At 50.7% G+C, this 24,109-nt stretch overlaps 1 protein-coding gene and 1 long non-coding RNA gene across 6 annotated transcripts; both read right to left on the bottom strand.

The window, feature by feature from the left end:
- Positions 1 to 974: 974 nt before the first annotated feature.
- ELOVL1 (ELOVL fatty acid elongase 1) lies at positions 975 to 14,988 on the bottom strand. Of its 4 annotated transcripts, none has more exons than XM_059854024.1 (8): positions 14,939 to 14,988; positions 4,683 to 4,744; positions 4,055 to 4,245; positions 3,825 to 3,905; positions 3,555 to 3,611; positions 3,129 to 3,234; positions 2,840 to 2,976; positions 975 to 2,440 (listed from the first exon to the last, which is right to left on the bottom strand). In XM_059854024.1, exons 2-8 carry the CDS (start codon positions 4,726 to 4,728, stop codon positions 2,186 to 2,188), a joined length of 873 nt encoding a protein of 290 aa, XP_059710007.1. In that variant the 5' UTR covers positions 4,729 to 4,744; positions 14,939 to 14,988; the 3' UTR covers positions 975 to 2,185. The 4 variants fall into 4 exon arrangements, with proteins under 4 accessions (XP_059710007.1, XP_059710011.1, XP_059710008.1 ...); XM_059854028.1 differs by lacking the exon at positions 14,939 to 14,988 and adding an exon at positions 13,570 to 13,661; XM_059854025.1 differs by lacking the exon at positions 14,939 to 14,988 and adding an exon at positions 6,555 to 6,579.
- Positions 14,989 to 18,363: 3,375 nt separating this feature from the next.
- On the bottom strand, positions 18,364 to 23,662 carry LOC132331054 (uncharacterized). Of its 2 annotated transcripts, none has more exons than XR_009487483.1 (4): positions 23,110 to 23,662; positions 22,778 to 22,894; positions 20,087 to 21,463; positions 18,364 to 20,000 (listed from the first exon to the last, which is right to left on the bottom strand). It is a non-coding gene; the product is annotated as an uncharacterized LOC132331054 (long non-coding RNA). The 2 variants fall into 2 exon arrangements; XR_009487484.1 differs by having other exon boundaries at positions 18,364 to 20,767; positions 20,954 to 21,463.
- Positions 23,663 to 24,109: the final 447 nt, after the last annotated feature.

The raw sequence follows: 24,109 nt of genomic DNA, 5'->3' as shown, positions 1-24,109 counted from the left end.
ACGCTGTAGAAGAGGGTGATGGCTGTGTGCAGTTCAGGCATATTAGTCACACCAGTTCAGGGCACTTGAAGATGCTTTCCTACATTTCAGAGCATGGGCTTGAGGTATACATCAGCCCAGGTCAGCTCAGCAGAGCTCTGTCACACCAAGCTCTGCTCCAGGGCATTAGCTGGACATCCACCAAAGCCCTCCCACCCCACAACCAAACCTACAGTGAAACTCAGCATCTGGAGGCTGCTGATCTAACACATTCCTCCCAGCCACATGCTGCCCAGCTGGCTCCCCACTCTTCTTCCCAGGCTTGAGTCAGCACCCAGGCTGCACTCTGTTCAAGAGGGCCCGAGTCATGGGATGATGGGGAAGGCAGCCCTACACCCCAATAGCACTGAAGGGACACCAGAATGAGACAGCTGGAAAGATAACAAAGCCCAGCCAGGGAAAGATGCACTTCTGCAGGAAAAGAAAGACAGCAACCTTCCTCTGACCAGCCCAAGCTACATTGTGCACAGATCCATGCTGCAAGGGCATTCACAGATAGCAGCAGTTTTTGCTTTGGCAGGTTCAGAAAGCAACAAACTGCTGTTTCTTAAGCACTCGAGTTTCCAAGGTCTCTCTTCCCTGCTCTGCCATACCTCAAATCCCCATAGTTTCTGAAAAGCAGCAGTTCTTCTTGGGCAGGTGGCCCAGGGCCCAGCCCACACCCACACTCCACCCCAGCCATTTTTTGACAGGGTGGAGTCACTTTCACAACAGAAGCCTTGACACACATCCAGCCCTGAGCCCTGCTCTACCAAAACAGTTGGAAACAATTTTCCATCTGCTTCATCAGCACACAACTATCACCCTCTTCCCTCAGCACAAACCTGCTACACAAGCTGCTTCTCCCAGTCCTGCCTTCAACCACACTGGGCAGGACCAAGCAACTGGAAGAGCTTTTGCTTGTATTGAGCCAAGAAAACAAGAGGACAGAGCCATTTCTCCTTCTGTTTGTTTATTTGTGATAGAAGAGCAGCCCAATCTGACAGGGCCTGGCTCCTTCACCTCATCCTCGAGGCCATCAGCATGTTTTGGTTACAATCAGAGCAGGTGTCAGGCACCAGGCCAGGAGAGCTGCTGTACTGCCCTGCTGAAGGACACAGAGCACATCTTCACACAGGCCCAGTCAGATCCACAGAGGCAAGAGGTGCTCACACCTGCACCACAGCTGAGCACACTTAAAACCACCCTCTACTGTGCTCAGGCTAGGCCAGAGCAGGGCTGGACCCAAGCAGGAGAGCCCAGGAGCTGATTTTCGGGGCACTTATTGCTCAAGTCTTGAATTTACAGAAATGGAAGTGGTCCAAGACTAGGCTGAGCTTGGTCTTCCCCCACTATAGAGCAAGCCACCAGCTGCCTTAGAGGATCAGATAAGTGTGGCTTAAGTACACACTCAGCACCCACCCCAGGCACAAGAACAGCAAGGCAACCTGGGCTTATCACATGGGGGAAGCCTTTCAGGCTGTCACAGCCCCCTGCTATGTACTAGGCACAGGGCATGGGTACCATACTGGGCAGGTCTGGGCCCTTAAGTCCCACAAGTACTGCCCCTAGGTTCCCCAAAGACACCTGGGCACAGATATGCCAGGGCAGGACTCCCAAGCTGGGCACACAGGGACCAGAAGGGACATGCAGCACTGTGGCACGGAATAAAGTGGCACAAGGCATTGTAGAGCAGGAGCACTCACACATGAGCTGGCAGTAACAAGCAGCCAGGGACGAATCTGCTCACCCATACAAGCTCTTGTGAGACAGGGAAGAGGAAAGGGCACCAGGACAGGAAACGGTCTCTTCTTTTGGTCCTAGTCAGAAGGAAATGGCCCCTAGGCAGAAGAGCCAGATGTAGGCACTTGGGGAAAGTTCCTTTGGAAACACTGGAATGGGACTGCAGTCCCACAGCTGTGATGCAGGCAGCTGCCTCTCTGCTCAGCAACACTAAGAAACAGCACAAGCCCTCCCAGGAGCAGAAGTGGCCCATGGCTGCTCAGAGCAGAGGGGCTGAGCATGCAGACAGGGGACAGCAGGACTGGGCACAGGGGTACAACAGTCTGTAGGCACTTGACTTGGCTAGTGGCACCCAGGAGCAGAGGGACAGGTCCCAGCTGCCTCTGCCCCGGGGCTCTCATTGGCTCTGGGAGCACTTTAACCTCTAGTTGGCTTTGACCTTGCCATTGGTGACAGTGCCGTTTTCATGGATGCTGCTACTGTTGTGCTGGGCTGCTTGTTGAGCCACCCTGGGCAACCGTTTGCCCTTGGTGTAGGACTGGTACCAAAAGTTGGAGAAGAGGATGAAGAAGATGGTCCCATAAATCCAGATAAGGTGAATGAAGATGGGGAACTGGTACTGGCAGTTGGGCATGAAGTAATACTGGGAGATGTGAACGGAGACAATCACAAACTGTGCCTGGGAGCAAGGCAGAGTAAGAAAAAGTTATTCATGGGAGCAGGGTCAGGGAACCCAATAGAGACCTTATTTTTAAAGGCAACACCTAGACTTCTTTCCCAGTCTGAAGCAGAGGTCCCTATGGTGAGCAGCAGCTGGAAGAGGCAGGCACAAGTCTTTGAGCTGCATATGCCTCTCACCCTCCCAACACGGCTGCAAGCCCAGGAGCTGAACAGCACACACACCCCAACCAGGCTGGTAGGGCTATCAGAGTCCCACAGTGGGGCAGAGCTGCTAAAAACTCAGAGCAATATGCTACAGAGGGTATAACTGCTGCTGGCTGCACCTTTCAAAGGTACAAGGGCTGGCCTGCCCTTCAAATCAAGCACATTTGAAATCTGCTCTACCACACAGACTCACCAGCTGGATGGCTGTGATGTGTTTCTTCCACCACAGGTACTTCTGAAAGGCAGGTCCTGCTGCTGAGAGCCCATAGTAGAAATACATGACAACATGCACCATGGAATTGATCATGGCATGGAATGAGCCCATTCCCCCTGTTAAGATAGATTTCCCTTAGTATAAGTCAATACTCCACAGCAATCAGCACTACACATAGCTGCTAAGAGCACAACAGGGCCAAAAACCCCTTCTCAGCATGCTGGGGTAACCCTACTCAATCCATGCACCCAGACAGTTGCCATCTTACCTGGACCAAACTTGGCTCCCCACCACCAGCTCCATGGCAGAACAGAGTGGTGGAAAAGGTGCAGGAATGTGACCTGCTCATTCTTCTTCCGCAGGACAAAGATCACCTGCAATGAAATCCCAACAGCATTAAGAGCCTGCAGCCCTGGGAGCAGCTACAGCAGGCTGGGCCACTAATTCAGTGTGTGCGCTCAGTGATGCTTCCCTCCCCTCCCCACTCATTGTCATCACCCATTAGGTTACCCCACAACTTCCAGAGCTCCAGCATGTAAAAAGCACTAATATTCCAGAGTGGCCTCCTTGGCAGTGATGCCAGACAGAAGCACTACCAGGTCAGACTGGAAGGGCTGCAAAAGAACCTACCCCAAATACACTGGGCTCAGCTCCCTGCCCAGCAAGTGGTGAAAAAGCCATCTCGGTAACTCACCGTGTCTGTCAGTTCGATGAACTTGGAGAAAACAAAGAGCCAAGCAACACTGACCATCTGTAACAGAACAGGCTAACATAAGAGACCTGCCTCAGCCTGAACAAGCCCAGTGAGTGACGGGCTTCATACAGTTACCCTGGCATGAAACCAAGGCTCAGAGACTACACATCCACTGCCTCAGGAAAGGCAGGAGCTGTGACCCTGCCATCCAAATAGAAGCACTAAAGACCAACCCCACTTATCAGGAGAGGGAGAGAGATGAGAACTCACCCTGAGGGCCTTGGGGTCCTGTGAGAAGTCCACAGGGTCACATCGCCAGGTGTACCCAGTGAGCCACCCTGCCATCAGGAACTGCAACAAGAGCATCATCAGGGTGAGGCCTAACAGATCACCCACTGCATGTCAAGCTCTGCACAGAAGGGCAGGGAACAGCCAGGAAAAGGGCTCCCCATCACCCACACAGCCTGCACACGCGTCCGACCAAGCTACCGGCAACTCACCTCATAGACTATGTAAAGGGAGAGTCCCACCAGAAAGAAGTTGTATAGCACCATGAACTTCTTCAGGTTTAGAGGCTTCCTGTTGGCCATTAGCCGGGGACCCAAGGATAGGACAAAGTAGACATATCCCAGAAGGATGCCCATCACAAGGAATGGGGACTGCATCAGTGGATAATCAGCGATGCGGGGGTCTGCAGAAAGAGCCACAGTGCAGAGCAGTTAGCATCCTCACCCCAGCCTGCTGCCAGCAGTGCTACTGCCACAGTGGAGGCAAGGGCACGGCCTCCTCTTCTAGGACATGAGTGCAAGTAGGGAAGCAGTCTGGAGCAGAAGCTGGTGAAGTCAGCCAGACTCAGCACAGTAGAGCCTGAAGCCATGCTGCAGGGCAACCAGGAGATCATCTGCCCAGGAGAACACAAGTGCCCCAAAACAATTTACACAGGCACTGATGCAAGACAGCCTCACAACAGGCAGCACAAAATCCCCAGAGTTGCATCTGTGTAAGGGCAAAGGCAGGATGCAGTTACACCAAGGGATGCTTCAGGGATGACAGACCACCCCCCAGTGCCTCTGGCAGGAAAGCATGTAGTGCTTCCTGTCTGATAGCTGGGCAGAGCCAAACACTGACCTGCTTTCTTCATGAAGTCCTGATACATAGTCACAATCCCCTCCATGGTGGTGGCAGTGTCTCTGTGGAAAGAGGCAGGGAAGATCAAGTAGCTGTTTTCCCAGGACAGCAGCCTACAGAGCACAGCCCTGTAGGCCAGTAAACTCCAAGCCCAATTTCAGAGAAATAGTCATGTACCCGGCCAGTGTTGCTTTAAGCTGATCACACACCAGAATCCACTTTCCAGGATCCACAGGCCTCCTCACTTCTCACAGAGCCTGGCTCTGTTTCCCATCATCAAATGCCAGCAGTCCTTCCAAGGCAAGAACCCAACATTTCAAGCCAGCTAGGAAAGCTTCCAACCTCAGCACCGTATCTCCAGCCCCTTAATCTTGCTCTTGCTGTACAAGCTCAAGCATTATCATCCACAAGCACCATGACATTGCCAGCAGCATTGGCAGCCATACCTACTCAGCACACTTCTCTGTCTGACCCTGGAGCAGAGATGCAGGGCTGGCCCACACTCTCCACAGTGCAGTGCCTTTATGGCCAGCTTTGGGCTCCTGCCAACTGATTCCCACCACAGAAGCAGCACACCATCACTGGCAGGCCCATTACATGAGGAAGGAAATCCATAGGTTCAGAAACAAGCATCAGTTTCTAGTGTCAAAGTTCCTGGTTTCACATCCTTACACAAAACCCTCCAGACAAGAAACTACTACCACATAACCTAGTACCTCAGAGGCTAGGTGCATCCTGCTTGGCAATGGCATTTCCACTCCCCTTCCAAACAAGAGAAAGCCATACGATGGAAGGCTGCAGGGAGAAGGACTGGCACTCCCCACACTCGCTCAGCCTCAGTATGAGCACACACCAGAAAGTGATCTGGGCAGACATTTTCCAGAAAAGCAGGAAGGGCCCAGGCTCTTACTGCTGCAGGCAAGCTTTAAACACCCTCACCCAACCCCTGTGCTCCCCAACCTCTCCCCAGCCCACAGGACACCAGAGCAGCAGGAAGAGAGGCAGAGCATAGGCCCAGCCTCACCTGACTCATCCATCTGCAAGGGAGGCATTCCCCACAGCTGCCACCAGACACTCCACCTACCCCTTCCCTCCAAGAAGGTGCACTGGAGCCATGGCCTGGGGAAATGAGTCCCCAGCCCATTTTTCCCAGGAGGTATATTGCTGCCACCACCAGGAAGCACATGGCCTCTTCCAGACCAGCAGCCTGGAAGCTGAAGCCAGAGTACCCTTCTTCCCAGTAAGGTCCCTGAGTACTCAGCAGCCACTGCCACCTCAAGCCCTGACCAGCCAGCACGAGCACTGCTCCTTCAGCTTCACAGCAAGAGGAAGAACTCAATGTCATCTTTGCTGTAGGCAGGATGGCAGCAGACACTTCCTGTGCAGAGCTACCAGGCAGCTCCATGGCAGGCTTTGCCAGCAGTAATCTTCAGGGGGGCCTGGCATACACCATTCTGGCTCACCATTCCCTGCAAATCAGTTTGGTGGGGCAGCAGTGCTGGCTCTGTGCCTGCCCAGTCATACCCTCTGCATTCCTCCAGACTGAGGAGTGCCACCTAGCCTCTTTGCAAGGGCAGCAGGCAGGAAGAGGTCTCCTCCTTCACCTCAACTCTCCAAAACACCCACTCCACAAAGCAAGGCTCCAAAGCAGCCTGCACAGCCATGTAGCCCAAGGACAGAACCCAAGAAGTTTTGCTGTGTTTCAGAAAGCACAGAAGGTAGTTCCTTGTGCCATCATGGAAGCAGATGGAGCAATAGGGGAAAGCCCACTCAGGACTGATCCCCCCCAAACATCAGGGGCACCTCAGCACAAGATACACATTCATCCTCCCAAGCAAGGTTTCAAAGGGTTTAATAGCAAGTAATACTCACTTGTAGTATCACTGTGATGCAAGTAAAATTTAAGGTTCTGGGTACTGCCAAGATAATCCACTCACCACATGCAGCAAAGGCCAGCTAAAAGTGTAGCAGGAACTATTGCATCCTTAAGATCCTTAAGAGACACTCAAGGCTCAGCTGTGGGAAACACAGTAAGTACAAGTCTGGAAAGCTGCTGAGCTTTATGTTGCTTTAATGGCTAAGAGCAAGCTCCAAACTTGTCTGTCTAGTTTCAGCTTTCAACCACTACATCCAGCTACACCTTTATTTGCTAGATTGAGGAGCCCTCAAGAGTCAGTTCCCAGCAGAGGCACCTGACTATTCAAGGTCTGTGTTTATCTTATCAAGGTGAATGAGTCAGCCTTACTACAGGTCCAGGGCAGAGACAAAAATCCTGCTGATTACTTGCCTATTTTGAGCAGGCTAGGATGAGAAGAGAGTGTCAGCTGTCTTTGAGCTCAAAGCTACATCTCACTGCAGAAACACACTTCAGCTCAGACACTATGGATCACTTCCCTGAACCCAGGCCAAAGCCTCCAGTATCACTGGCCAACTAGGACCCCAGCTCAAAACAATTCAGGGTCCATGACAGCTATTCCCCAAAGCAGTGGGAGAAGCCCATTTCAAACTAGGACTAGCACAGAAGTGCCCACCAGTGTGAACAGTAACAAGTCTGTCTTATTGCTGTTTTGTGAAGCACCTCCAACACTCCTACAGACTCACATGCCACAGGAAGCTGGGAGGCATTTGACTTGTCCTGAACACAGGCTCTGGGCAAGCACCAAGATTTCTACCAAGACAGAAATAGCAGAATTATGCTACAGGCCTTTATGGAAAGGGCCTATAAGTTTTCCTTGGTTTCTTTAGGCAAAACAACATTCTGCTAAATTAAGCTAACAGAGCAACCACATCTCCAGAGAAAGCCCTGAGGTCTTCAGGTCTTTGGAAGACCTGGCATCTGTCCCCACCGGCGTGCTACATCATCCTACATCAAAGTGGCCCAAGTATGCCTTGCTCAGGGAGCAGATGCTGGTATGTCCTACCCTCTTCTGTCCCTCAAGGAGCAGCCACTGACCTTGAGGTGTTGACAGTTGAGCAGCAAAGTGGGAGTTGCAGGGCACATCCAAGAGTTACCTTCACTAGGCAGGGGGATGTGAAGTGCACTTGCCTGCCTAAACCATGACTGCTCCATGCCAGCCTTTCTGCTGCAGGCAGGGGTTTTCCAGCACAGAGCACCAGCTGTCCAGGAACCTGAACTCTGCTCTGTGCACAGCACCCCTCCACACTTTGAGAGGGGTTCACCATCCAGACAGGCATCAGCTCTTACTGCCCTCCACGCTACACTGCACATCACACACTGCAGCTGTTCACAGCTCAGTGGTTGGATCTGTCCTCCCTGCACATGGGGGACACTTACTTTAACTCCTCCTAAATCCTGACCTTAAGCAAGGAGTTGGGAGGAAATGTAGAACCCAAAGCTGAGCCTTGAACAGCTGAAGAGAAATCAAGCAAATAGGTCTAAGCATCCCAAATGAGCAGGAAGCCTAGGGGCCCAAACACACCCTAGATGATACAGAGAAACCTTGCAACACATCTCCTATCCCTCAGCAACAGGGAGTCGCTTCCCCATGTCAGACAAAAAGTTCCCTCTATTTGCAAACTAGGGTATCAGGCCACAATCTGCTCCAGTAACCAACATCAAGGATTAAATACTTGCTTACACTAAGCAATGTGTAGACTGCATATTTCCAGCAAGCTATACAGCTAATTAGTGCAGCTTCAGCAGCAACAGCAAGGCCTTTTATGACCAGCCCCAGTCAGACCACAGCACTGTCAGAACCATGACACTGACAGAGACCAGAACTCAACCCAGTTAGTTTTGTTAACAGCCTTGCAGGGCACACATCTCCCCACATAACTATCTGCAAGCAACAGACTCTGCTCCAGACATCGAACACTCCTACTCCTCAGCATTCAGGTCAGAAATCAGTCCTGTAATAAGTGCAAAAGCAAACACCCTCATCTCCCCACTAGTTTAATTAAAGGCAGCACCAAAACCATCTGGTAGGTGGCCACAGAGCTGCCACCCCAGGGAGAGCTGGCACAGGGCCCTTACTGAACTGGCTAAAGCAGGCCTGGCCTTCCCAGGGAGTAGCAACCCCCAAAGGTCAGGAGATAATCAGTTGGCCAGATGTGAAACTAACTCACATCCCTGACCTACAAGCTGGCAACAAGGCTTGCTGCCTGATGCAGCTTTGAGCTTCACCACCTCTCAGGAAGAGGCATCTTCCTCCCCCAGCTCCCCACCACAGCACCTACCAATTGCCTGGAATTCCAGAAAGTCACCATGGGGTCCATCAAAGCCTGCACACAGCCCCATGAGCCCACAAACTATATTCCCCTGCAGAAGAGTGGAACTGATCAAGCCAGCCACAGACAGGGGTGTGTACTGCACACACAAGGCTGGCACCACAAAACATCACCACCAAGAGCTGACAGCCACAGCTCCAGCAGCTTTCCTGAGCTTATGCACAAGTGAATCCAGCAAGATGAGCAACATGAAAATTTATCTGCCCCAAACAGCACACAGGCAGCAAGGCAGTCAGAGCAAGACAAGAGAGAGAAGGAGCCCAGCCAGCAATAAGCTGGAAACCCCTGTTTTCTATCAGCTCTGTAGTGGGATCACTCTAAGACTGAAGTGCACAGTGAAGCACAGAAAACTGAATTTGGATCTCCACTGTCTGCTGCTCTGTGCTCAGTGAAAGGGAGAGGGGCTTGTAACCAGGCAGTACATCCTTATTTCACACACAGCATCTCCTAACACCAGCTCAAACATATGCAGCAGAGGCTGCTCAACAGGAGAGCTGTATTCAAGTACACTTGCATTCCTGCTAATAATTTCAGCCATTCACTGAAGACTCAAGATAGCATTGTCCACATGCTGCTAGCCATGTTTTTTCTCAAAAGAAATCAGTATAAAGACGTGCCTGTCACCAGCCACTGAAGACAAGCCTGGCAGGACAACCAGAGCTTCTATGTTTTAAGTGTGGAAAGTCATACCAACAGATGTGGGCAGTAAAGCAAGTCTGCTAGCCTGGTACCTCAGCTCTGAGGACTTGGGGCAAACTCTGATTGGAATTTGAGAACAACCAGTCCCAGAACTCCATTCAAAACCTAACTACAAAGACTGCAAGGAAACTTTATGCTAGCACCACCAGCTAAGTTTTCCTATTTGAATCCTATCCATTAGTCACTTCCTCTGGCTCACATGCTTCATGTCAAAGGACATGGCCAACAACCTGGTACCGTATGCTCTATACCAGCATATTCTGAAGTCAGTACAGGAGGTACTGTGAGACATAAGGAATGCAAACTCTCAAAGTTGTGATATGTAACAGCTCTTGCAAGAGCTGCCATTGCAACCGGTGAGGGAATCACACTGGCTGGGTGCTGCTCCTGGCACACTGGATCCAAGTGGCAGGAAGTGCCCTGCCTGAAGTTGAGCAGTTTCCTCATCCTCACCAAGTGTGTGCTAATACCCTACCACTCTCTCACGCAGTGGCTGTAAAACCCTGAGGCCTTTGGATAGCATGCTACAAACAGATTAGGCTCTCCTTCCCTTCCCATACTCACTGGAAGCAGGGAAAGCAAGGAGACTCCCAGATTAGCAGGAGAGCTCTGATTGACAGTCAGGGTGGCCCCTCACAAGCTTTCAGGTGGACATCCATTGCAATGGGGTTTGGTAACCTTGTACAAAAATCAAGGCAGATAATCAGACTTGAAGGTCCCACAAGAGCGTACCTTGCAGTAAGAGGTTTAATATGCACAGCATACTTTTTTCAGGGGCAACACCTCCCCAAGCTGTAAAGAGTAGGTTTACTCCTTATCACATTCAAAGCTGGTGGTTGCATCTTCAGAGAACTGATATTAGTAGAGACAAGAGCAGATAAGATGAGGAAAAAAAACAGAAAAGGCAACATTAGAAAGAAAATCTGACATAGCAAGGAACAAAGGAGTAAAGTGAAGGAAAAAAAGAAACAATATGAGATACCAACAGAAGTGGAAAATAAGGTATTTCCTTTCTGAACAACTATATTGATCTGTGTCACTCCCTCACACAGCACCAGGTAAAGGGGGAAGGTAGAGATGGCTGAGCTCCCTCTCTGTGAAAGCATCCAGCAGCCCCCCAGAGTGCACAGAGCACACTCAGGAAGGACAGAACTAGGCAGGAGACAGGAGGGCAGGCAGGGCTACATTGAGCTAGGCCAACTTCTAACACCTGCATCCAAAATCAGGTCAGCCTTCCAAAGCCACCTAGCAAAGAAACAGAGTACCCTTATCTGGAGGTGGGACAGGCTGTACCACAGCACGCATCTCTGGTTTTAATCACTATGCAAATGCCTCAATACAAGGCTTCACAACTGTTCTCACAGCCCTGGCTGTAATCATGACACAGTAATGATTAGCTCTGTCCCACTCTGGCCTGCACATTAATTAGACAGGTACATCAAGACAAGATGGAGACTAAAATCTGCAAAGCAAGATGCAGAAAGGAAAGACTCACAAATTCCCTCCAACAGCTTTATTTGAGCTATTCAAGAAGCACAGATATGAACCCAGAGCCACTTCTCAATGAGACAAGGGGCCACTGCCTGGAACTTACCATGACACCAACTTTGGGTCCTGTACCCTCCACACCAAGAAGGCAGTGTAGCCACACAATCTTCTAACAAGAGAGCAGAATGTTCTCTGATAGCATGAAAACGTCATACTCCAGTAGCACAGTATATGCACCTAGAATCCAACATGCCTGAGGCTTAATGGTTACCACATTCAAGGAGGTTCTCAGCCTTCCAAGCACAAAGAAAGTGAAGTATGAAGCCTGGCTATCTCAACACAGGTGTAGATTGACCACTCAAAGTCAGTGCACTTGCTTCTACTGTTGTACAGACAGCGAAAGCCTTTTAGGGTGAAGTAGAAGCAGCATGAGTTACAAAATCTGTGTGTGCACAGAGCAAATGTTAAACTGTGAGAGCAAGCTGGCTGATCTGATCCAGAGGGTAAGAGAGCTCCTTGCAACAAAGCTGGAGAACTTGCTGCTAGTGACATCTCACCACCCCAACCCATCTCAGAGTGAAGAATCAAGCCCATGACATACTAAATCAAGAAACATGAGACCCAGTTACCACCTCCACCACCCTCAAGCCACTAAAGGTTCAGAATGCAGACAACAGCCTGATGGTGGGGAATAGGCTGTGGCAGCAGCAACTTGTCATCTCTGAGCAACAGCAGCCCCACAACTCCTGCAGGGAAGAGTCCTGGCTCCTGGGGACCGTCTCCTCCCTTTAAGAGCCCAAGCTGCCTCACCTGTTTGACTGGCAAGAACCAGACTTTCCAGCCCAAGTACTCCCACCATCTGACAGCCAGCAGGGCACAACTACCACAACTCCAATACAAAAGCACAGAAACAGAGAGCATCTCTTGGGCCATCACAGGCACCACTCCCAGTGTCCCTCGTAAGCATCTCTGGCTGAGTGTTCACTGTGCTGTAACTCCCAGCAGAAAAGAAGAAAGCATTCACCTGTAACATTCAAGGACAGCACCAGTCAAGCACCTTCCCCTGACCCCAGCTTCAGAGGTTCCTCAGGATGCAAAGTTTTTCTCCACCATGAGAGAAAGGAGACACTATGCAACTTCAATAAGCTCCCTTATCTTTTATCTCTAACATATGGTTTGAGACACCTCTAGGTCAGAGTGAGCTTTTACTCACAAGTCTTAGTTTTAACAGTACTTTCATATTACACTTCTTCCCTGAAGGACCACATAATTCCCCCCACCAATGGGCTTTCAGGAAACAAAAATAAGAACGCAACATAAGGCAGGACCACAGAGGGCCAGGCTGTGTGGGTGGCACAGCTTAATCCCAGCAGCAAGATGTAGCAAGTAGATGCTGCAACAACTGGCATCTTGCTGTTTCTCATAGGAACAGGCTGTTAGCAGCAGCTCACACCCATGAGCTAGAGGGGCTTCCAAGGAAAGAGATAAGGCATAGCAGTCTCAGCCAAGCCCCAAGGGTTCAGCCTGCTGTTTGACTCTAAACTACCCTCAAGAAGCTGCCCAGCAGGTCTGGTGGGAAGGTCAGCTCCATCCAGCTAGGAATCTGCCCTGGCTGCATTCTGGTAGAAGAAAAGGTGGTCAGTTTGGGACAGCAGAGCCAGATAGATGCACTGCTGCTCAGGCAGTCCTGGCCACCCAGAGGGGAAGAGATGCTCTGAGAAAATGCACTAACCGGTAAAACACCCAGTATTTATTCCATGCTGCCCACTGGGCATAGGAAGGGATATTCACCCCACTTTTCCCTCCCTGCCCTTAAGATTTCAGAACCAACATGATCAGTCACAGGGAAAGCACCTGACAGCCCCTCTGCAGGCAGCAGCCCAGGCACTGAGGCATAGGCTACCACCCCCAAAGCTTAGTCTTAGTCTCAAGCCTCTTGTTGCAATGCCTATTTATGCTGCCTCATTTAGTCTGTTACAACGTAAAAATAAGTAGCTTTCCCAGCTTCCCCTTCGCTACAACAGAGGAGCGGGCCCACGTAAAGAGATCTACACACCAAGCTTGGTACTGCCAGTGGTTATCGAGCCCAGAATGGTCCAGGAAGCACAGACCCCTGTGAACGACCATACCAGTGCCAGGTCAGCGCTAGGCCCGGCAACTGCTGCTACCAGGGGGGTGACAGTGACCTCCTCCTCCTGCCACCGCGTTCCAGAGCGAGGGCCAGCGGGAGGCCAAGCACCTACACGAGCCGGCACTCAAAGCTGACATTGTGTCGCAGCAGCGGGGGAGGCCTGGTACTGCCACCCTGCCCGGAGGAGGAGGGAAGAGCCATCTGAATGGTTACATTGATGCCGACGGCTGGGTAAAAAAAAGCCCCCCGGCCGCCGGGGGCTGCTGGCGCCCCGCTGCAGAGAAGCCCCAGGAGACCACAGCCCTCGGCTACTCAGCGTACCCGCAGCTCTCAGCCCGGTGCCCATGGCAGAAGCCGGGCAGCGCCCCGCTCAGCCTTGCTGCCACCCCTGCGAGTCCATCTGGCAAAGGCCCCGGCCCCGCTGTCACCGGAGGGATCGCCGAGTCCCCCCGCCCGGGCGGTTCCTGGCCCCGCTCGGGTGTGGCGCGGACGGGCCCGGAAGCGGGGCCTGCGCGGCTGGGAAGGGCCGCAGCGGGCCCAGAGAGGCCCCGCGCCGCCGCTGAGATGTGTGGGGGTTCAGCCACCTTTCAGCGAGCCCGCAGGGCTACTCCACTGCCTGTGGAGCTGGGACAATCCCGCCAAAACGCCAACAGGGCGATGCCGATCTCGCTCCTGAGGCTGCGCAGCCAGCGGTCCCTGAGCCGGGAAGCAGGCGCACCCTGGGCTCGGGCCACCGGCCAGCAGTGGGGAGGCAGCCCCGTCACGGCCGGGACCCAGCGCGGCCTCTAGCAGAGGCCGGGGTTTGCGCCGCGGCACACAGCGTGGAGGGATAATCCTTCCCCCCGGGCGGCCGGGAAGGCATCCCAGCCTCGCACAGAGGGGCCGGCTGTGCCCCGAAGGAGAGCAGCCGACTGCGGAAGGGAATTGCACCCTTCCTTGGCACCATAGGTGCGCTGAGACAGCGGCACCAGGCTGTGAGCCAAGGAGCACTACAGCTCCTCACAGGACCCTGTTGCTTTTGAGAAAAAAAAAAGCCCTAAAAAACAAACCCAAAAACCACTGCAACAGCTCAGCTCGGACTCCACTTGGGTCCCTCCGTCTGACACAGGCAGGTTTGCACACCGGTGGGCTTGCCACACGGTACTGCGGGTACCCCCCTTTCCGGGGGGGTGACAGCCTCTACAGCCGCACCCAGCGTGATCACCCGCCAAGGGCACGTCACAGTATCACAACACTCATCCCACCCATCAGGCCACGGCCTCCCCACCCCTGTGGTGAGGAGACACCACACACCTCCTCCCATGACCGTGAGCATCCCCGGTGACGGGAAAATGGACATATACACACACACGAGCCTCCTCCAGCAGGCTACTTAACAGGTGCCAAGCCAGCACATGGCTTCCCGGAGGCAGGATCCACCGTGCCTGGCAGCAAAGCTTAAACCCCCAAAGCAGCTGAACCCTGATAAGGCCTCCTCAGCATTCTCCGGCTCCGCAACCACTTTCCGAAGCCCCCTCAGCACACCACAACGACCAGCCTCGACCCACCGCTAGCCTCGGACACCTCTACCCCAACTCTCTCTTCGCAAACACACCAAATGACCGCTAGAACAGACTAGACATCCCCGGCTCACCCCCCGCCAGGCAAGAATGAACCACACACCCTCCACCCCACGACCAGCCGCACTCACCACCAGCCGCACCCCGTACTACCGCCACCACGGCCGCCCCCCGCTATTAAAGGGGGAAGCCCCGCCCCTTCATAGCTGCCGATTGGCAGAAAGTGCAGAGTTCCGCCTCCGAGAGAGTCGCAGCCAATCGGCGCGTCCGCAGCGTCCCGCCCGTTCCGTGGCCACGCCCACCTCGGCGGAGCTTGAGGGACGGGGCGGGCTTTGCCTGTGGGGTTGAGCGGCGTGAGGGGTGGGTGGAAAATGGCTGTGAAAGGATGCGGGTTGTGGCAGGGTCAGCGAGCGGTGCGGAGGGCTAGCTTGAGGGTGGTGGTGACGGCATGAGAGAGACCCGTGCAGCTCCGTAAACCTGCTGCTCATAGGCTTTTATCCCTCTCATGACAGCGCAACAGGCACCGCGAGCTTTCGGAGACACCGGACTGAGCCCAGAGACGCCGGCCCGGGCCGCGTGCAGTTTCCAGAGTGTTTCCATCCTGTGGCGCCTCCACAACCAGGCCAATCTGCATCTTAAAAAGTGGCCGGGACTTTAGTCGCGCTCGTCTGGTCTGAAGGCGTTTTCAGAACTCACTATTCTAATTGTTAGGAATCATCTCATTTCCAGCTTAATTTGATGCACGGCTGGTTAATAAACACTTGTTCCTGCGCCAGCGTTGTAATTTATCTCACCACGGTCCTGCCTCTGTGTTCATGCTGCAGTGTGTTTGTAAACTGCAATCATCTCCCTCTCAGCCATTACAGGGAAGACTAAACAAGTTTGTCCAGCATATTCTTATTAGTCTGCCTGTTCCTGCACCTAATGCTGTGGTAGCTCTTTTTGCTGTACTGCTGTTCACATTTCCTCTCCTGAAGATGGGTGACCAGGAGCAGTTACAGCCTTGTGAGAGTTTCCCACCCGGATACAGGCAGGGCTGCATTTGCAGAGGCAGTCAGTGTCTCTTCTGGTGACTTTCTTACCCTTTTTTGGTGGTACAGCATGCTTTTACTTTCCCCTACATTGTTAATGCACTACAACATTCTGATTTCATCAGATTACACCTAATACTTGTGCCAGTTCTTAAGGAAAATAATTTATAAAAACACCCACAAAGTACCTCAGTAGTAACCTGTGTGTCCTCATATGCTCCCTTTCCTCAGTCTTTGCCTTGGTCTTGACCCGAACCACTCCTTCCCACGTGGAATTCCTGTGCTTGTTTCTGCTCCAATACCTACCCTGGTTCCTAATTGGTCCCAAGGTTCAGAGCTGCTTCCCTGGCATCCACTCAGGGCCTATAGCTTTCTAGAAAAGAGTTTTTTAAACTATCAAGTTAGTCGACACAATAAACTGTATTTTATCCTCCATTTCGTGCCTGTGTGCTGTGTTACTCTTTAACTGGATACTGTTAACACCAGACTGGCAGAGCCAAAGCAGTCTGGATCAATTTTTCTCCCTTGTTAAATATAGGCATCAGCATTGTTTGTTACTCTTCACTGTTTTTCTTTTTTCTTCTCCTTTTATTTTGCAACATGACTCTATTTTTAGTTGATTTGTGTTCCAATTCAATGGAAACCTTGCTACAAAGTTTGTCGTGAAATTAAAGATCAATGGATTCTTTCACACTCACTCATACTGGATTATTTTCCACCTTGTGTCCTGCATCTCATCGCTTTCTCCAAGCATTCATTCTCTCCTCTGGATCCACCCTTGCTGGCAGGCTTGTCAGGCTCTAACAATGAGTCCCAAATTGCACAGCCCAGTCTCTTCCTGCTATTGGAATTAATTTCCAGGTCACTCTCTTTTCTTCTGCTCTGAATGCAATTTATTTCTCCTCTCTTGGTCCTGGACTCTATTTCCCTGTTGTGTCTGCCACCTCCACCATTATTTCTCTGTGGTATTTGCTCATTAGTTTTTTTTTTTTTTTCATTTCTACTGCATCTTCTGCTTCACTCCTTAATTCTCCAACGCATCTAATAGATTTCACCATTTTACTTCTCCATCAGTTTGTTCTTCTTTTCACACTCACTAGCTTTGATGGGTTCCCTTTGTCTGCACATTGGCCTTTTTTACTTCCCATGCTCAGCAGGTGTCTGGGCTCCTTGGTGCTCACCCTTCCCACGCTGTTGGCAGTGCTGCAGCAGCCTGGGCAGGAGCTCCAGCTGGAGCAAGGACCCTGGTCTGCAGGAAAACCCTGGCTGCAGGGACATGGATTTGGTGCTGTGCTCTCCAAGGGGGTGATGCAGGGTCCCCTCCTAAGCCCCGGCGACAGGCCTCCAGCAAGGACTTGACTAATCTGGTACATGTTGTGGATCTGGGTTTCTGCCTTCCAGCCTCTTTGGAAGCAGGGTAGCACAAGAACATAGCAAGGAAAATTCCTCAAAAATAAGGGAGGAGGGGGAGACAAGTGATGTGACCTGTTGTGTATAGCCTGATCTTCCCAAGATGTCTTGGGACAGAATCTTTCATAGATGAGTAATCCTCTGCTTCCATCTTGAATCCTGCCCATCTGACCTGAAATCTGGGGGAGAGAAGCTGTTTGCAGCCAGCCAAGCATGTCACCCTGACTGCTGTCTGGATCCCCAGACCAGAGATGATCCTGTCACATGCCTGCACAAGGGAGTCCTGCCTGCTCTAGCCAATCCTGCCGCTGGCACAGCCCTACAAGACATTAATTCTTCACCTGCAATTCAAGAAACAACCTGTGCTGCCTCCCAGCAGCCTGGGCTGCACCAGACTCCAGTCTGGAAAAGCTTAAGCTCCTTCCTCCATTTCTTATCCTGGAGAACAACAGACCATTTTCACTTTAGCTTTAATGAGGGTCTGGCTGGTCCTTCTTAGCATGGGGATCCAGTCAGATGGAGGTGGGTGGGAGCCTCTGCATTACTCCTTTGTACTGTTCCCTCCACTGCTCCTTGTCTTCTGCTTTCTCCTTTCTCCTTGCAGAGCCAAGGGTGCCTCTCTTTCCCCTCACTGCTCTCCCTGGTGCAAAAAGCAGGCGTGGGCCAATGTAACTTGCTGAGGGCACAAATACTGAAGCCATCCTCAGTGCACACAATTAGCAGACTATCAGATGGGAAAGTCTGGAAGAACTAAGCAATGGAAAAAGAATGAAGTTCATTGAGAGGTTATGACCTCAGGGATTAGTAATGATAATTTTTTCTACATGTAATGAGAGATGCTGGTGCAGTGTTGCACCTTTTCTGGCGCCAGTCTTAGGCTCACCATGCACCTGGGTGGGAAAAGGGAGGTTTCAGTCTCTTCAGATGTTAAGTTTCTCAGTTTTCTGACAATTTAGAAATTCTAAAAATCTTTGTTTTCTGAGGAACTAAAATATCATTTTCTCATGCCTGGTTTATATAGTAAATTTATATTCTCTTATTCAATTAATTTATAACTATGAATTTATTTTTTTAAATACTGATAAATTGAATGGTGGGAGTTTTATTTGGCAAAAACAACATTATTCAACTTGAAAAAATCTAAAAGAAAATAAAAACTTCAAATGAATTCTGTGAAATTAAACACATAAACAATTGGCTCTGTAATTTTTCAGTAATGTATTTGACACATACAGTTAGTAAATTTACACACCTTAATACACTTGAGGAGTGAGAAGATGATTTACACATCCTCCCATCCTTTTCTATTTAATCCCGAAAAACCAAAAATTTTGCATGTGATCAGATAAAAACACTGAATGTAAATTGGTTCTCTAATGTTGTTTTACCCTTCTCCCTTTCCCTGAGGTTGGGCTCTAAAGCAGTATCAACCACAAATTATTGCTGCACACTTTCTCTGTGGCTCCATGAAAAAAAATGCTAAGTTGATTATGCTCACAATTGTAACACATCCAAGAAATGCTCCTACAACACCTCTGTCTATACTGAGAGAATAAAAAAGGCTTTTATGGCCACTAAAAGTGGTGACAGATGACAATACTCAGCACCTGAAGGCCCATTAAATGCCATCATGTCACTCTGCGATTTCAATAAGTAGAGGTGGGCAGGTAGGCCATGCCTGGGTATGTGTTCAGGCTGATGTGTTGCCTCCTTCCATCGCTGATACCAAGATTAAATGACTCACCTTGTGAAAAATTTTTGTTATTTCTGCTGATTACATTGTAGTGGCAGTAAAGGCCAAATACGCCATCAGTCTTTCTCTCTTCCCTTAAGCCAAAAGAAATGCTTGCATTCCTGGAATCTGAGGTCCCTATAAGCCCCTCAAGCTACAAGCAAACAAACAACCCACAACATTTCTGTAGCCAACAGGCATGAAATGATCCCGCTGAAACCCCTGTTGTAATATGACACTTAGATTTACATTTCAACATCACCTGCAAAAAGGCATTCCCTTTGGATGGATGGAAGGAGCAGTGCAAGCATCACCTGGGAGCTTGCTGGCACGGTGGTGGTGCCCTGGAGCCTTGACAGCAGACTTTCACCCTAGTGTGTTTAATTGCTGGACTTTGCCTGCCAGCTGGGGTGGGCAGCACACATGACTGTTGTTTCCTACTGGGACAAGAATTCTTTGTCAGCTGCATAGCAGCCTCTCCAGTGTGAGCCCTGCCACCCACCTCCATGGGCTGGCAACACCACCCCAGCAATACAGGACCCCCTGGGGTCCTTCATAGACATGCCAGATATCTCAGCCCACCCTGGACCTGTTAAAGCATCCTTATTTGTTCCTGTGGCCTAGAGGATAGTCTTATTGAATAATGGTGCTTGTTTCAAATCCATCAAATCATGGGGTGGGGAGAGGAAAAGAAGCCGAGCCATAGCCACAGCAAGGTGTCTGAGGACACTAAAAGCCTGGAGAAGCCATTCTTCAGTGTCTCTGCAGAGCAGCAGGCATGGCAGGACCACCTCAAAGCCCAGAGTGCACTGGCAGCAGGCTGGAAAGGGTCAGGAGGTCGGAAGGCTTTACGACATGCAGCTCAACAGGAGTCCTTGGTTACTGTACAAGTATGGGTGACTGGCAGAAGACCATGGGAGCTCTGGGAGCTCTGTCTCTTGTAGGGACATGAAAACTGCCCCTTCTCAGGGACCTTTCAAGGTTGGGCACATGGGCAAGACATTTCATGGGCACATGCTCCTAAAGAGATAAAAAACAGGTGATGAGAAAGCCACGGTCCTGCTCATCCCCAGAGTCCCCTTTCCATACCAGTAATTTCATATTACCTCTGTGATTTAAAGCCCACAGGAGTTGATCATCTCTGGCAACCAGTCCCAGACTGCCTGGAGCCTGAGGGAGCAGCTTTGGTGAGGCTGGGTGACTTCTTCACTCAGGCAGTTGGGATTACAATCAGATTTGGTGACTCGACACCCATACGTCATGCTCCACAACTGTGTCCTAGGGCTGTCCTCCTAACTTGTGGAACAGCGGTGCCATGCAGCTCCACGGAGTGAGCAAAGGTAGAAGAAAAAACCCTCCAAAGTGCTTTAGGCTGTGCTGGGGACTTTCCTGAGAAGACTTTGCCTTGGCCTGAAGTGGCCACTGAGTCTCAGCAGAGACTGGGACTGACCCCTCCAGGGCAGGGGTCGCAGGTGCTGCACCTTGGCCGTGGGGCAGCAGGGTGGGAGCTGCCAGGCGTCAGGCTGAGCACGCTGCTGGTCACTCCACAGGGACTAAGCCATAGAAAGGATATTGTCAGAGCAGAGGATTGTTCTGGGAGAACAGGCTGCACAAAGAGGAATTGTTTTGCCATGAAATGAGGCCATGTTTAGCTCCAGCCAGGGCTGGGCTTTGCCTGCCTGTCTGGGCTGCAGGCTGGCAGGGAATACTCTCCTCTCTGACCTGCCTGGCATCTTCTCTGCTTCTGAGGTTGTCCACTGGCACAGTCAGCAGCACAAGTACATGCCCTGAGACCCATAGTGGGTAGGGAGAAAAAGGAAATTGAGGGATAAGAAACTTGTGGCAGGTCTGCCATGGCGTCCTGCACCTGCCTAGCAGGTCCAAGGGGCACAGGGGAAGGGGAGAGTCGCAGTGGAGCAGCTCCCATGGTGAGGGGCTGCACTGTTTCTCCCAGTTAACAGGTGTATACTCACCTCTCCAAAAAGTGTTGCTGATGGCCTCCCTGAATGTGTGTGAGGAGACAAGCATCTTGCACCTGAGCTCCAGCAAGACACACCAGAGAGCACAGAAGACAGAGGCAAAGGGAGAGGGAGCTGTGTGCTCAAAACGTGGGTTGGAACACTCCAATAATTTCCTATTGGTTTTACTCCCTGTGTGAGTGAATACCAACATTTCAGAGGAATGGTGGATGCACCCACATCCACCATTCTGTGAGTCATTACTTCCTCAGCAGCTGCAGTGGGGCTTCCACAGCCCAGGGCTGCCCGGCTCCTCCCGCCGCGGCCCCGGGGCAGCCCGGCTCCCTGCCCAGCTGCGGGGGGCTGCACAGGTGGGAGCTCCCGCAGAGCCCCGTGTGCAATCAAGTCACAACATGATGCATTGTTCTGCTGACAGAGCAAAACAGGCTGTGCCATGATGACGATGATGATGATGATGAAGATGATGATCTATGCTGTTTCTACTGCTGTGATGCCCATGAGAGCCTAAATACACAAAAACAAGACAGCCAAAATTGGTTCCACAGTCCCACTTATGCAGAACATATTTCTCAGGGGGATGCAAACCATTCCTGTGTTAGCTACTGCCACGGGCTCTTGGGGCAGTGCTTTGAAGTCCCGCCTCGCTGCTGCAGCAGAGCAGGAGACAAGAGCTGTCTCTCATATCACACAGCAGGACCCCGACTTCAGTACCAAAAATAAACTCCACATAAACATCCGCTGCACATTTCAAAGCCAAATTCCCGTGGGAGCAGCACACCTCTGCGCTGCAGGCCAAGGTGGGCAGAGCCCAAGACTGGCACGTGGCAGTGGGAAACAGACACGTCCCACCAATGCCACCTGGCAACAGGCATAGAGGGGGCAGGTCTGCATTAAAAGAGGAACATCCCGGGAAATGCTGCAGCTTTGAAATAACACCCACAGACAGCAATGCCCCAAAGCATGGCCTTTACCCCAATGTATGGCCAGCAAATAAAAAACTCAAGGCAAAAGCACCCTGGGGCACAGCCTTTACTCAGAGGAAAGCAGCTGCCATACCAGGCTGGACTTAGCACCCACTGCTATTTCAGTGCAGAAACTGCTTGGACATGATGGTAACAAAGGGAGAAGCCTTAGAACAAGCAGGTAAATCAATGACAGAATCTTAGCAGCAGTGATAAGATAGTTGCTGCAGGAGCTACAGCTCTTGAACCTCTGACTTTAGAAAATATGCATCTCAGTCAGAAATACACATGCAGTAATTTCCGTTCTTTAAAAAACATACACCAAAAAAATGAAAAGGACAAAGGCTTCTCCTTCAGAGGAGGCAGACAGCATGCTTTGCATTATGCTTATGTACAGGGTTACCCCTAGGGAAATTGCAGAAGGCTTTCATTAATTTCTAAGTGCAGGTTTCCACCAAGGCAGTGTTCCTGGATCCAGCCAGAGAGCTGCAGTATCATAGGGACAATAAATAAACTGTGGAATCCCATCAGCTTGAACTATTTTTATGGCATGTATTACAAACACATCCAAACATCCCATTTCTTAAGCATAACCTTCCACCACCACAGAATCTCTGTGAGGTACAAAGTGGTAACATTTTATGTCTAAGATAGTTGAAGATTTATTGCACTAGGGTGGAAGGAGGAGATCCATAGGATTTTTTGAAAACACCTGTGTATTCATTTGTAGGAACCAGCTGTCACATAGACAGGCTCTGCCTCTCCTGGGGCCACCAAGCTCATGCAGGGAGCCTGGAGAAAAGCAGAAAAGCAAAGACCCAGACTGGGGAGCTATTTCCACCCCTTGACCACTTACCCTGTGTTTGTGCCTTTGATTTCCAAGCAGTCTCTGAGCTTTTCGGAGGTCAGTTAAAATGCATCTTCTTCTGCTGCTTCCATGTGTTTGTCTCTCTTCTGTGAGCTGCAGGTGAAGCTGCTTTGAAACAATGCAGATGAAAAACTTGGCTGAACACCCTTTGGCAGCACTCACCCCATTATCTTGCTTCTTAGCATAAAAAGTGCTCTGGCTTTCTCAACCCAACCACCACAAGACTACTTCTTTGGTCCCAGATGTTTCTGATAGAAAGATCTTATCCTAGCAGGAGGATGGAAACCAAACCTGCAGCACACACTGAAAACCTGCCTTACCTGTGGCATGGAGTGTGGAGAACTGAAGAGGTTCTCCTCACTCCTCTGTCCCCCTATCTTTTCAGCTGCTTCTTCCCTCATGCCTCACACACTTCACTTCCACTATAAAGGCTTAATGACATCCACTTAAAAGATCTGCCGGTTAAAAAAACAAACAAAATGTTATGTTTTGCTTGTTTAAACAGAAAACATCTGTGTGTACATCTCTGCTTGGGGATGGGACAAGAGAATAAACAAGCAGCAGGTGTTCATCGTGCTGATCACTGGATGCAGAGAGATGCAGGGAAGTGGTGGCACCACTCTGAGCTTCATGGCTCCCAGAGGTGATGCAGCCCAGGGCAGCAGCAGGATAGGCTGTGGGCACGACCCAGCATGGCTGCATGTGCAATACAGACTGGGAACAGTGCGCCTGGGGGTAGGTGGGCAGGAAGGAAAGGCCATAAATATTTCTCTCCTGCATTTGGGAGGAAGCCAGATGAAGCATTCCTGTCATGAGGGTGAAACACTTTCCGCTCTAACAGTAACTCAGAGGATGTTAAACAACAGTTGCTTGAGGCAAATGGTGAAAACTCTTCATTTTGGGTATCCTGCATCCAAAAAAATAACATCCATTTTTTAAAATTCAAACTATTAATGCTGAGATCCAGTAACACAAGGAAACCTGGAGAACCTCCAGAGAACAAGCAAGTTGATGTTATGCCAGCATATTAAAAAAGTAAACAGGATGGCCTAGTAAACAGGTGTGTCTATTTGACAGGCATCCCATGGAAAATAATGACCAAAAAATATGTGATCATATTGATAAAGACTTAAAGCAGAGAAATGTAAATAACAATCAACAAGGATTACAGACAATAAGCCTGCCAGACTAACATGATAAATTTTTTGGCACTGTACATTCTTCAGTATCAGAGAGCTGGTACAGCAGTGTGCAATCAAGGAACAAGCTCATGGGTGGCCTGGCCAAGTGAGGCAGGAGAGGAGCTGCTCCCCACGGGGA

Source organism: Haemorhous mexicanus, chromosome 9 (assembly GCF_027477595.1).
Source record: "Haemorhous mexicanus isolate bHaeMex1 chromosome 9, bHaeMex1.pri, whole genome shotgun sequence".
Classification (NCBI taxonomy): Eukaryota; Metazoa; Chordata; class Aves; order Passeriformes; family Fringillidae; genus Haemorhous; species Haemorhous mexicanus.
This window is presented reverse-complemented; position numbering and strand designations above follow the sequence as displayed.

Excerpts from the sequence above, each read along its gene's own strand:
- ELOVL1 (XM_059854024.1), bottom strand. The coding sequence starts at position 4,728 with ATGGAGGGGATTGTGACTATGTATCAGGACTTCATGAAGAAAGCAG. Across the intron at positions 4,246-4,682 it reads GGACTTCATGAAGAAAGCAG|ACCCCCGCATCGCTGATTAT; the intron begins GTCAGTGTTTGG and ends CTCTTTCTGCAG. Across the intron at positions 3,235-3,554 it reads TCATCGAACTGACAGACACG|GTGATCTTTGTCCTGCGGAA; the intron begins GTGAGTTACCGA and ends ATTTCATTGCAG.